The 13,576-nt window shown below is 45.8% G+C and overlaps 1 protein-coding gene across 1 annotated transcript in view; it reads left to right on the plus strand.

Annotated features, from left to right (window-relative positions):
- The window catches only part of Plekhs1 (pleckstrin homology domain containing S1), a 28,772-nt gene extending 24,352 nt beyond the window's left edge, over positions 1 to 4,420 (plus strand). Inside the window, exons 12-13 of the mRNA XM_055591650.1 lie at positions 297 to 432; positions 3,333 to 4,420. Of these exons, the coding sequence (XP_055447625.1) occupies positions 297 to 432; positions 3,333 to 3,515 (319 nt within the window). The 3' untranslated portion in view covers positions 3,516 to 4,420. The remainder of the gene's footprint in view (positions 1 to 296; positions 433 to 3,332) is intronic.
- The last annotated feature ends 9,156 nt before the right edge of the window (positions 4,421 to 13,576 follow it).

A 13,576-nucleotide genomic window follows, 5' to 3' on the forward strand; every position in this document is an offset into this window, starting at 1 on the left:
ATTACATCTTATTCAAAACTACAATTAAAGTGTTCCCACCGTACATAATTATAAGTCCTGGGAAAGCAAAGCAAGGAAGGGCCTGGGCTCGGCAGGGCCTCCAAGGGGGGGTTGCGAGGAGCAGGGCTTGAGAGTGAAGCAAGGAAGGGAGGAAGTTTGTCCAGACAGAAAAAGAGGATGGTTGGCTTCCAGTGTGGGACAACTCAGTGCCGAGTGAGGTGATCCTGTACCCCCATCCCCGTGTCTCTGATGAGCTCTGTCTCACTTTCCTGTTAAATACTGTTTTCCCACTGCAGTGTGGCTCGGTGGGAAGGTCCTCCCCGACTAGGCTGCTTATTCTGCTATGGAGATCATGTGTTGGCCGTGAATGACCTGAAGCCCCACAGCCTGGAGGAGGTGTCCTTGTTTCTTACTCGGTGTATCCGGAAGGAGGTGAGTGTTATGGACCAGCCCTGGCCAGGCCAGATCAGTGCCAGGGGAGACAAGACCCAGGTCTCACTAAGGCGGAGTCTGAGACCTGCTCGGAATGAGAATGATCAAGTATTCTGGGGAGAGCCCTGGGACAGGAGAGAGGGCTCTGGGCTTCCGGCCGCAAACACTGCGGCAGGGCCAGCAGCGCTCCGTGGGCTCAGACTAGCTCAGAACTGCAGCAAGCCCCTGTGAGCAGTCTTGACTGCAGCGCTTGCTGATGAGGTGAGCGGTGTGCCATGCTGTGGCACACTTGCAGCACCCTGGTAAAGATTGTGTGCTCTACACAGTCACAATGATGTTAGTTTGACCTGCACAGGCTCCCTTTCTGAGTGTCAGCTTTTTCATCTAAAACCTGAGGTTGCCAAGCCTTCTGCACGGAGTTATCATTAAAATGTAACATGATATGTAGGTCAAAATGCTAGTCTACATTTAGATGTCTCACTGGCTAGTACAGCCTTATGCTGTTCATCCCTTAGCCTATTTTGATTTCTAACCTTTGGACGGTTTCTGCCTTCTCTGCCTTTAGCTTCTCTCTAAAGTGAGGAGCAGAGCAAGGATTCATTCATTCATTCATTCATTCATTCATTCATTCATTCCTACAATTTCCAAGCTGCATCCCTTGGATCTACGGATGTGACTAGGGGGAAGGGGGGGAAGGGCTCAACATTCCTGGCTTCAATTAGGGACATTCACATTTATCTTTTAATAAACAGATACACCCAAAATATGGATCTACTCAGCATTCTTTGAAAACATGGAGCCTTGGCTTGAAATTTCTGCAAACTACAATAGTACAAACCCATGTTCAGGCTCTAGGAGTCTATGGTTATGTATTATTTTAAGGACATGCCTGTCTCTTCTTTATCACTCAAACCTGCCAGTTGGATAAACTGTTATTATTGCTATTTCTAAAAGGGTAAGACCGGTCAGGCATAGACATGAAACTATTTACTGGGAGGGCTAGGATCCATTCATTCCGTGCTTCCTCGCCATTTACTGAACATCTGTCTACCCTACACTGGATGCCGTTGTGTTCTAAGGCTACAGAAGTGGCCCCAGCTTGCACTAAAGTAGCTCTTGGTCTAGTGGGTGGAAACAAATACCATAGGCACTTCTTGGAGTATAGTGTGTGCTTTGAAATGTGAACAGAAAGTGCAGAGGGGGAAGAGACTGACCTTCCTCGGGAGGCCAGGAGGGTTTCTCGCAAGACGTGATGTTTGGCTTATGAGTTCAATGCGAGTTCAATGCTTGATACAAGTTTGTGTGGTAGAAAGAGGTTGGTTTCAGGGTCTTGGTCCACTAGCCTGGTAACTTATACTCCATGGCATCTGCCCATGGTCCACGCTGTGGCCAGAGGGTTAAGAAAACTATGTGCACCTTCCAGAAGTTACTGAACATTCTCTGACCCAAAGATCCAGACATGTGTTTAGCAATCAGGAAAAGTGGCTTTGAGCAGACTCACACTAGACCTCTGCCTGGGCATGGCTGCACATGCCTCGTCCTGACTACCCTGTAGACCGCACCTCTCTGTGCTCTTTCTTCCTCACTCCAGCTGAGAACAACTCTTCCACAGAGCTGACCAACATCACTGTCTCGAGCAGTGGGTCTCACTAGGCAGTGGTTCTCAACCTGGGGGCCATAACCCCTTTGGCAGGTCAAACGACACCTTCACAGGGTAGTATACAGATGATGTTTATACTATGATTCATAACAGCAGCAAAATTACAGTATGGAGTTGCAACAAAAATCATTTTGGGTTGAGGGGTCACTATAGCATGAGGAACTGTATTGAAGGGTGGCGGCACTGGGAAGGTTGAGACCCACTGATCTTGTGGATCAGAAAATTGTCCTTCCTCCCTATTGCTCCTGACCTTTCTTCTGTGTGCAAGTAGATAGCCAACTCTCTTTTAAAATTTGAACACCTGGTTCTTGGAAGGAAAAGGAGGTTGGGAAAGGACATGTGGGAGCAACAGCTTCTCTTGTGGCAAGCACGCCTGAGCCAACCACATCTACTCAGACCACAGTGGAGAGAGGCAGAAGGCTGTCACCAGGATGGGCTAGAGGCAGTGAGAGGACAGGTGACAGCTTTTTAGAGGCAGAGGAGACAGTGTGTGTTTCCTCCTGCTTTTGTCCTGGGTTTTCCTGGATTGCGGTCTCTTTTGGATGCACAGGATTCCAGAGGCCCTTTGAGTTCTTGGAGCAACTGGGTCCCTCTGTGGTTATCTTACTTAGATATAGGTATAGATTGGTTCTTTAATAAAACGCTATGGCCAAAAGCTACTTGGGGTGGGAAGAGTTTATTTCCCTTATACTTCCATACCACAGTCCATCACGAAAGGAAGTTAGGGTGGGAAACTCAAGGAAGGAAATGAATCAGAGGCCATGGAGGAGTGCTGGTTGCAAAGCTGCACCTAATAGTTTACTCATTCACTTTCCTAGAGCACCCAGGGCCACTAGCCCGGCCATGGCATTGCTCACAGTGAGGCTGGCTCTCTCACATCCATTATCAATCAAGAAAATGCAGCCATAGGCCAATATAGTAGGGCCATTTTCTAAGTGAGTTTCCCTCTTCCAAAATAATTCTAACTGTGTCAAGCTAACATAACAATAGCAGCACAGTGAGCCATCAGCACTGTTTTTAGAACCTGCCTAGAGGCCTACGCCAGCAAAAGTCAGAGAATGAAAGTCCATGGTCTAGTTGGCCATACAGATCATCTGTGCTACCTTTGGCTCACCATAGCTCACCGCAGGATTTCCTGCAAGAACGAATTGAGTGAGGAATGAAAGATGACTGGTTGAGAGCTGGACACTCTAAGGATACTCTTTAGCAGTCTAACTATCTCCTGCATTTTTTGTCTTAGAAAGTGAAACTCTCCATCGGCAGAATTCCAAATTCAGAGAGGCTCCATGCCTCTACCTGTGCATGCTCCTTAAAACACCATTTGGCCAAGTCTGTCCAAGAGGATTTGCCAGGACTGCAAAGGACACCAAAGAGGAGTCCGGCCATCAAAAAGAGCCAGAAGGAAGAAGCTACTGGAGAGTAGGCTGCCTCAGACTCTGGCAGCAGAAGGTGAAGCCCTGGACCATGCATGGCCCTTTGACTGGAGAAAAGACAGCATCCTTCTTTGAGTCATTGTACTGTCTTAACAGTGTGTGTGTGTGTTGTGGGGGGGGTGTCACTGGCCCTTCTTTGGCTGTTGCATTGAGAAGGTCATTTGGGATAATGACTAAGGAACAGAGTTAAAGTGGAAGGCCTTATCATCAGGGACTTTGCCTGAGACACAGCAGACATAGCCTGAGCAAGTCCCTGTTCTAACTAATAGCAATGTGTGCTTTCTGAGGTCGCAGTCCACACGGTCACTCTCTGTTAGGAATATCTGGGTTGAACTACTCACTGCAGAGAGACATGAAAGACACAAACCTGCAGCAGCCCTCCCAGACACTTGCTTGTGACTCAGCAGCCCACCAGGCCAGGCTGGGTACCCTCTGTCTCAAGTACACCTGCTTTAAGAACTATTTTGGAAGCTGAGGAAGTTTAGCACTATATCCAGCCAAGATCTGTTTGCTGTAAAAACAAATAGCAAACTATGTTTGGACATTCTTGATTGATTGGTTTATTGCCAAATTAATCCTGCCAAGCCAAAAGAATCAAAGGCCTCTCATAATCAGGAAAGCAGAACTGAGCTGAACACTGATTGACTTGGGGATGCTGGCACAAAGGAAGGCTCAGGAAATATGTCCTAGCAGGCTGTCCTTTCATGTGGAAGAGATGAAGGCTTTGAAATTGAGTTCTGTAGCTGTCAAGGGACAGAGCTACACATATAAAACCAGCTTTACAAAGAAAATTCCCTGATTTCTGCCTTGTATGTGTGTTTATATTAGTGAAGACCTTTGGCTTGCAGAGGAGACATTCAATAACTTTTCCTTTTCTGTTATCTAGATTATTTCTGGTATAAAGTTGTTTGTATATGTGAATAATGCATAAAACATGAATAAAGGGGTATGCATGACTATCTCAAGTATCATAAATAAGAAACAAGCCACTTCAGTGAGGAAATAACGATCCAGGTAAAAACAGCTCGAAGCCCACTGTGGGGGTGGATTCATGGGCTCTGAGATCCAAATGCCCCCTGGTCCCTCTGTGCCCTCAGGCGGCAAGGAGGAGTCTGGTAGGAGTCATCAACCATCCGGGACCATCCACCCAGCTCACAGCAGTGCTGGGACAGGAACACAGGGCAGGAGGACAGTTTGTCCTTCCCAGGATGCCAGCCTGTCCCCTCCCCCAACCCCAGAACTTGCCTCCTCCCACAGAATGATGAGGGGTTCTGCACTCTGTCTGCTTCTCCTGTTCAAAATGTTGACTCTCAAAAGGAAGCTGCAGGGCAGACTCCAAACCCCAAATTCCAATGTGGCAGTTCCGGGGTAGGAGCCTGGACTCTGCATCCAAATATTCTCCCAGGGGATTTGACTGGAAAACACAGCTCCGTGGTGTATCATCCTAGGGCATTGATGGAGAGGCCTGAGCATCTGCAGGAGGGTGTAGAATGTGCGCTTCCTGAGGAGAGAATCTAGTTTTCAGCAGCAGTGAGGAAGGCAATGATCATCACCCTGCCTGCCAGTGGTGAGCTGGGTTCTAAGGAAAACACTCAGCTTCTCCCCTTGCTTCCTTTTGGAGAACATAAGCAGGGCCTGGTTTCTAAGAGAAATGTGCTGTGATCCTTATCTGTGTTCCTTTGTATGTAGAATGATCCCCTCGTTCTGGTACTGTTAACAGTTCCTTATTAACACTGGTAATGCATGGTTTGTTTTGTAAAATGTATTTCTGAGGTTTTCGTGCATGTGTGCATGCACCTGACTGGGCCCAGGTCTGTGCTGCTGGTGGCTGCGGTAGACAGGGGACCCGCCACTTCACCATTCTCTGTGCTGGTCCTCAGAGTTTAGGTCCTCACATTCTCTGTGCCTTCCCTTCCCTAGAGCTGGAAGCAGCTACGGCCCCATGGCTCAGTGTCAGTTCTTTCTGAGCAGTGACCACAGGAAAACTCCAGGCATAGGAATGGAGACACTTTCCTTTTCTGTCATCCAGATGAGAGTCCAACCCAAGAACCTGCTTACAGGTGGTTGGAAAAGCCATCAGGCCAGGCCTGACAAAGGTACAAACTTGTGTTACATGGTTTCACCTAAGTGAATTGCACCATTCCTACACTCTCTGTTACCCATTGGTGGGGCTGATCTGAAGCTACTGATCATTCAAATGTTAACTGATTCCTCCCCAAGATCCTTCTTGTCCAGTGAGCAGTTTCTCACATAGCCACATGATGTGTGAACCTTACCTCCCAAATTATCCCTGAATGGCTAATAAAGTCGTCTACAGCCTGGACTGGGGAGTAGAGAGGGAGGCAGAGCAAAGGTTCACAGGCTTGTGGGGTGGTAGGAGGACCATGAGGAGGAGGGAGGTAGGAGGAAGAAAGCAGGCTACCATGGGTTAGCATAACCAGGAGAATTTGGCCAAGGACAGCTTGCTCTGAGGACTGGCCTGATGGAGTAGAAGCAGCCAAATGGAACATGTGCAAGTATTTATGGGGCTTTGAGGTGGAAAGTAGACAAGATAGCTTAGGAGGTTAATATCTGACCAGCTCCAGAGTTTTAAGGCTTATAGTAAAGCTAACAAGTTTCTGTGTTTTTTATTGATAAAGTAGTGGGTTAAGGAATAACTGCCACTCTATTAATAACCAGATTTAATTAATATTAATAGAATAATTAATTCTTTTATATATGCCTTAATAATTATACAAATCAATATTAAATATTAGTAATTCGACAACAACCCATGGACTCATGCACAGCAAAAACCCAGTTGTGTTTTCTTTTATTGGTGTTTGTATTGGTTCCATTCCAAGTAGCTGACCATGGATGAAGCTGCAAAGAGCCTGGCTCTACTGGCCCTAGGAAAGATAGCCCTCTCCTGGATCTACTTAAAGGAAAAAATAAGAATGACTTGGAGTCATGCTTCACTATCTCATCTTTGGCCGTGTCTAGTTTAGCTTGACTTGACATAGCTTAGTGTCCCCTAAGAAGGGAGTCTCATTTGAGGGATTAAACTGGTCTAACGTATGTCTTCAGGGGATTATCTTAGTTGTTCATTGATGTGGGAGGGCCCTGCCCACTGTTGGCAGCACCATTCCCCAGGCAGATGGTCCTGGGCTGTGGAAGGAAGAATGCACTTGTGTGCGAGCCAGCAAGGAGTCATTCCTCCACAGTTTCTGCTGAGTCACTGCCCAGACGTTTCCCAAAGATGGACTGTAACCTGCATGCCAAAATAAACCATTTGCTCCCCTAATTTGCTTTGGTCAAAGAGTTTTGTTCCTTTTTTTAATCACAGCAACAGAAAGGAAACTAGAACAAGCCTGAGTCTGGTATGGCTCTTTAGTCTGGCTGAGGAAGAAGCCAGAGCTCAGAAATGTGGAAAGATTTACTGAGGCAACAGTTCTCAACACATACCTTCCCCCACGTCACAGCTTTTCAGTAGGGCATTGGTGTTGCAGGATATTTGATCCCATTGTGAACTCCGTAATTGTGAACTGTAAAACTGTAAAACTGTAAAACCCTGCTTGTTTGGTTTGGTTGAGCCCTAGCACACACCTTTAACCAGATCTAATGAAGTTAACACTAGGTTAAGAGTCAGAGCAAGAGACCAGCTGACAGGAATGAAAAAGTAGGAGGGACTTTAAGTTGAGGGATATTTAAGACAGCGTGGAGAAGCGGGGCTTTTTAGCTCAAGCTCTGGCTTTAGCTTAGGCTTCAGCTCCTCAGCTCCTGGCTTTCTGGGTTTTGAACTAGCAAGCCTTTGGCCTTGGGTTTTTTGGCCTTTTCCTCCTGGGCTGTCAGCTGAGCTTGTGAGCCTTTTGGATTTTTTCCATCTGGACTTGAGCTGAGAAGGAAGGTCAGCTGGGTGCTTTCTCTGCCTCTCTGAGCTAGCACCAGCATCTGGCTCCTGAGTCATTATTGGTAAAACAGAAGGGTTGGGATTTCCATCATCGTTTCTAACAACACGTTGGAGTACACTTCTCCCTTTCTTGCTGGGTACCTCAAATCCCCAAAAGAGACCTTAGGGGTATCTGGAGGTTTCCATTTGGTTCTCCCAGATGAGGATGCAAACTATTCAGAATGAATTGCAGAGAACAGCTGGCAAGAGAGAAAATGACTGTGGAGGGCCAAGTGCATGCAATCGTGCTCAACGCTGCTGACATTCCTGCATTCCAGGGCTGCGTTCTTTTCTGTGTGGAGAGCAGATTACCACACATTTACATGCCCGCGTAGTGTATGCACACGCACACCAGGGAGTGAAGACATGGGGATGCTGGAGAGATTCTGCCACCATCTATGCTCCTCTCTTCGGAGCTTGCGCCAAGTGACTTTCCGACTTTCCCTCAGGACGAGGAGAAGAATGTAAAGTAACAAGGCTTTCAAGACTCAGCTGGGTCAAATTAGGGCTCTTTCCTGAAGTAGGACTTGTGGCTGATCAACACTTGTGTTTTAATGAAAATACTCTTTAAAATGTTTGAGTTAATTAAAGCTTTGTCTAACGCTCAACATTCCCGCAGGATTTCGGGGCCCTTCTCCAAGTCACTGACCAGACTGTTCTGGAAATCCCTGAACTCACACTGTCTGACCCTGGGACTGTGCTGCCTGATACAGTAGCCACCAGCCATGCGTGCTATGTGGCTTTAAATTGGTTTAAACTAAACAAAACTAAAGTTCCATTTCAACCATGTTAGTCACAGTAGAAGTATTTGATAATCTTAGATGGTAACTAGCTACAGTACTGAACAGCACTGAAACAGACTTTTCCCATCACTGTAGAAGGTTCTAGTAGACAGATTTTTTTCCTATCTTATGTCCCAAGAGAAGAACAATTACATCTTATTTACCACCATATTTCCAGCCCATAAATACAGTGCACAGTGTAAAACAGCAAATGTTTTATAAACACATGTTAAAGAAAGAAATCACTATAATTTGTGTCAAGTACTAATTTATAAGCATTATTCAATTTTGAGGCTGTTTTCAAATAAAATATTCACACACATAACTCTGGCAACACTGAGTTGCCAGAGTTTTTTTTTCTTGTCTTGGTATCATATAATTAATTTGAAAACCAAGCTATAGTACTTTTCCATATAAGTTGTTTTCTCAACAATTAGCAAGTTGCTGGGGGAATCAGCAGCACACTTGGGAGCTATTATAAAAACAGGAAATCTCAGGGTCTACAATTCTCCACAAATTGCTGACCACAGTGAAGAGAAAAACAAGTCTACCATGACCTTAGTTCTAACGTTATCTTCATTTAGGAAGCATCATTGTTTTTAGATTATGTCAGTCATAATTAGTCAAGTTTTTAGATTATGTTAATCATAATTGTTGCAAATTTGTTAATATTTCTGATATTCTTAGCTCTTCTTTAAGTGTGAGCTTATAAAACAGATATTGGGGCTTGTTACAGCTGGACACAGGCCAAGAATCGACAGTCATATGTGAGAGGTTTTCGACATACTGGCCATCACTGTTTAATATGGGGTGGTCTGGAATACTGATTTGGGGCTCAGTTGCCTTGACGGTGGCAGAGAAGTGGTCACGGTATTGTCATGCATCTGCCACTTGGCCTCTTGTGTCTTAAGCAGTAGATGAGAGCACCAGGAGTATGCCCCAGAACAAAACTGCTCTTTAGGAAAAAGTTAGAGAGTGATAAGCCACCACACCATGGGGTGACAGAGAATTTCAGAAAGGAAGGAGGCCAGAGTGGCAATCACTGGGGGCGGGGTACCTTGGAGCAGGGCAACATCCATACACTGAACCAAGTCCTGCAACAGTTCTACCGAGCCAAGACTGGCTGCCTTGAAGCACAGAAATGTGAAATACTTACTCAAAGCTATGGCTGGCGAGAGCATCGTGGACCTAGAATTCAAGCCAGGTAGACTGGACTAGGAGACAGAGCCTGCCCATCATAGGTGGAAGAGCCAGGCAAGTGGAGCCAACAGCAGGGAAGGAGACAATGCATGGGGAGAGGGTGAGACACGGACAGGCACACAGCACACTTTCCAAAGCTTGTCTAGAGAGGCTCAGCCTTTTCACACACACCCGGACTCAGTGACATATTCATCTTCTGACCTTTCACCCAGGAGAAATTGAAAAACTCAGACATTTTACTCTGGGAACATTTCACCAAGGCTCCTTTTGTGACAAGTTTATGTGTTTTACAGTCCTCCTTTCAGACGGGCCTAGTTCTGTGTGACAGCCAAATAGCTGGCAACTCCAGTGACAAAAATTTTAGGCTGAGCTCAGGCTAAGGGAGAGTCACAGGGCCCTGCTTTGGAAAGCTCATGTTAAGTGTGCTGAGGCAGACATATTCATAGCTGACCAGGGGTCAAGTCTGACTGTCCTCACTGCAAACTCAGTGCTGGGAGCACAAGTCTTGAGACTGTCCCGCGGCGGGCAGTGCTGGAAAAGCTTCATGAAGAAAGACTGAAGGAGGCGTTTCATGTCCTACAGAATGGGTGGAATTTACTTGATATTCTCGAATAGGCCGGATCTACAGAGCAGCCACACAAAACTTAGCTGGAGGGACAGAGAATCTTCAAGTATCCTGGAGGGACCTGGGAAAGGCATCCCTGTGTAAGAGACAATGTGCTAATAATAAGATTTTTTACTCCTTTACAGACTATAATTCTTACTGCATCTTAACGAACACTGTCAACCAGGGGCCAGTGGGCAGATTCTTCCGCGTAAGGTACAATGGCTGTGCCGTCTTAAGTTTGAGCTGAGGAATGGCAGAGGATGACAAGAGAGCTGGGAAGCAGACTCAGTGAGCGAAAAGCTTCCTTAAGAGCATGAGGACTTGGGCTTTAGCCCCAGAACCCTCAGGAAAATGTGCTGGGTGTGCTGGCCCAAGTTTCCAGTCTCAGCACTGGGCAGCTGGGGACAGGCAGATCCTTGGGACTCGCTGGCCAGCCAGCTCCATAGTCTCTTGGTGAGCTCAGTAAGAGATGTTGTCTTTTAAAAGGCAAATGATCGCTGGGCATGGTAGTGCCATAACACTCAGGAAATAGAGGGAGGCAGATCTGAGTTTGAGGCTGGCCTGGTCTACAGAACAAGTTCTAGAGGTACACAAAGAAACCCTGTCTAGAAAAGCCAAATGATACCTGTGGTTATCTCCTGGCCTACATACACCTGTACCTACATACACACATAGAAACATGGACAAATAGACAGACAGACACATATACCTGCATACACACACACACACACACACACACACGCACGCACACACACACACACAGACACACAGGCACACACAGTTATACCCAGGTGGATCTCCACATATACACAACACATACAGACACATAGACATACAGGCAGACACACAAAGACAGACACATACACATACCTGCATACATACAATACACATAGCCACAGAGATACATAGTTACACACAGGTGTACTTTCACACACACATACCTCATATATACTCATAGACATATATATATATATATATATATACACACACACATACATACAAACAGACACACACATACATACAGATACATGGACAAATAGACACAGACACACAAATACACACACACCTGCATATACACAACATACACAGACACATAGACACAGAGTCAAATAGGTACCTACACATACACCACATACAGACACATAGACAGACATACAGATACACACACACACACACACACACGCACACACACAAAGCTCTCAAAGGCTAGAAAGGAGGAAACACAGAGCTACATCACAGAACAGAAACCACAAAACTCGTTTGCTGAGATAATGTGTTCCTCGCTCCTCCAAAGCTGGGTGCTGCTGACCTGGGCTGAGGCGATGCTGTTTCTAGATGTCTTCCCTCAATGGTTTCCTCTATCGCAGTGGTCCATTCTTCCTAATGCTGTGACCCTTTAGTACAGTTCCTCATGTGGTGGTGATGGACCCCCAGTCATAAAATTATTTTCATCGCCACTGCATAACTAATGTTGCTAGTACGGTTAGGAATTGCAGACATGTTGAATGTGTAGGTGTGTGTAGATACGTGTAGATATATGCTATGCAACCCTCAAAAGGACCTCAGCCCATAGCTCTGGGGGCTGCTGAGAAACCTGCCACTTCACTTTTGAACACTTAAGACCACTAGGATTTTCCTGTATTCCAAGGGACAGTACCATGCCAATCCAGTTTTCAGTTCTCATAAGCTGTCTTCCGCCCTTCGATCTTACCACACACTTACCAGTGCAGTTAGAAGATCCTCAGGTACTCCCTGAGAGACCAGAGGCCCTGGCCTGAGCTCAGTGGGGAAGGTGGGGGCTCAGGCAGGGAGAAGCTTCAGGAAGAAGTTGGCCTCCGCCACTGCAGATGGTTGGCACGGTGCTGTCGCCAGCTGAATGCTGTCATCTAGCTTTCCTTTAATTAATAGCTCACACTTCCAAACAAAGTGTGTGAAGCTGCAAGGGCCGCTGCCAACATGCCTCCCAGCTTACAGAAGCCAGGCTCAAGCAGGGCTAGGGACACACTAGTACTATGAACACTGAGATAAAATTTATAGTTGCTGCACCGCATACACAGACCTGATACCAAGGTCATCATCAGTCTGAGGAGGCCTCCTTCACAGGGCTCACGCTGGCTATTAGAGAGCTCCACATTATCCATGATCATCAATGAATCTGCATACTTATGACCTCTTCCTGCAACCTTTTCCCCCAGCTTGCTGGATTTGCGAGTGCTGGCCGTAGAGAACTCTAGAACTCTCTATGAATGCTCAGTGATAGATATGAAAGGAAAAGTAAGGGGACTATCATTGCCATGCTGAAAACATTTTCAATTCAAGATTTATTTATTTGGCAAACACTGAACAAGCAAGCCCAGCTCACATGTCATGCTTCTCCAGGCAGAACTGACTGCCTGTCTATGTCTCTGTATCACTTTCTGTGCCTCTTATCCATGTGGAATTGGTTCCAGGATTCCCAAGGAACATCCAAATCCAAGATGCTCACATACCTTTTATAGAACAATGCAGCATCTGCATATAGCCTACACACATATGTTTTGAATCTTCTTTAGGTCCCTATAGTGCTTAATTCAATGTCAATGCTGTACAAATAGTTACACTGTCTTCTTAGAGAATAAAAAGATGAAAAAATGCAAGTGCTTGCACTGGGCAGTGGTGATGCATGCCTGTAATCCCAGCACTTGGGGGACAGAAGCAGGCAGATCTCTGTGAGTTTGAGGCCAGCCTGGTCTACAGAGTGAGTTCTAAGACAGCCAGGGCTACATAAAAAGATCCTGTCTTGAAGAAACAAACAAAAAAAAAACCTGCATGTATTCAATAAGACATAATTTTTCCCAAATGTTTTCTGTAGAGAAATTTTAATCCAGCATTTTGGCTGCTCTGATCGCATCCAAAGACCTTCTAGGTCTGTGTGAACCAGCTGACATGCAGACACACCACACACCTTTAATCCCTCTGGCTGAAATATGACACACCTTTAGTACACATTTTTAATCTCAAACAATGACGTCTAATTAAGGGACAAAGTGACAATCAGAGAAAGATTTGACAGAATAGGATACACCTCATAAGAACAGCACAGGAAAGAGGAGATGGAAGGCATTGCAGGGAGAGAGGATGAGCTGAGTTCAGCAAGTTGGGCAGTCAGTTCAGTTGAGTAGACAATTCAGTGGAGAGGACTGTACAGGAGAGCTGAGTTCATGGCAGGACAGGCAGTTTGGTACAGTTCCTGGAGCTCAGAGCAGAGCAATTCAGGAGAGGCCGAGAGAAGCCAGATCGAATCAGTCAACTTGGAGAGGAGTTTGAACCAGAACAGCTGAGTTGAACCAACCAGCCAGAGTTCAGGAAGAGCCAGAAAAACTCTGGAATGATTCTCATCTCATTCCCTCATATGAGGAAATAAAAACAATGTTCACAATTTTCATAGATGTGGAGGGTTAACTTTATCTGTTACCCAAGCAAATCTCTAGACTGTACTTTGTGATCTGGAAAGCCATATTTTGGTTACTTTTATATTAAGGATTCTTGAAGCAT

The sequence above is a fragment of the Psammomys obesus genome, unplaced genomic scaffold (assembly GCF_907164565.1).
Source record: "Psammomys obesus unplaced genomic scaffold, mPsaObe1.curated_primary_1811, whole genome shotgun sequence".
Lineage (NCBI taxonomy): Eukaryota > Metazoa > Chordata > Mammalia > Rodentia > Muridae > Psammomys > Psammomys obesus.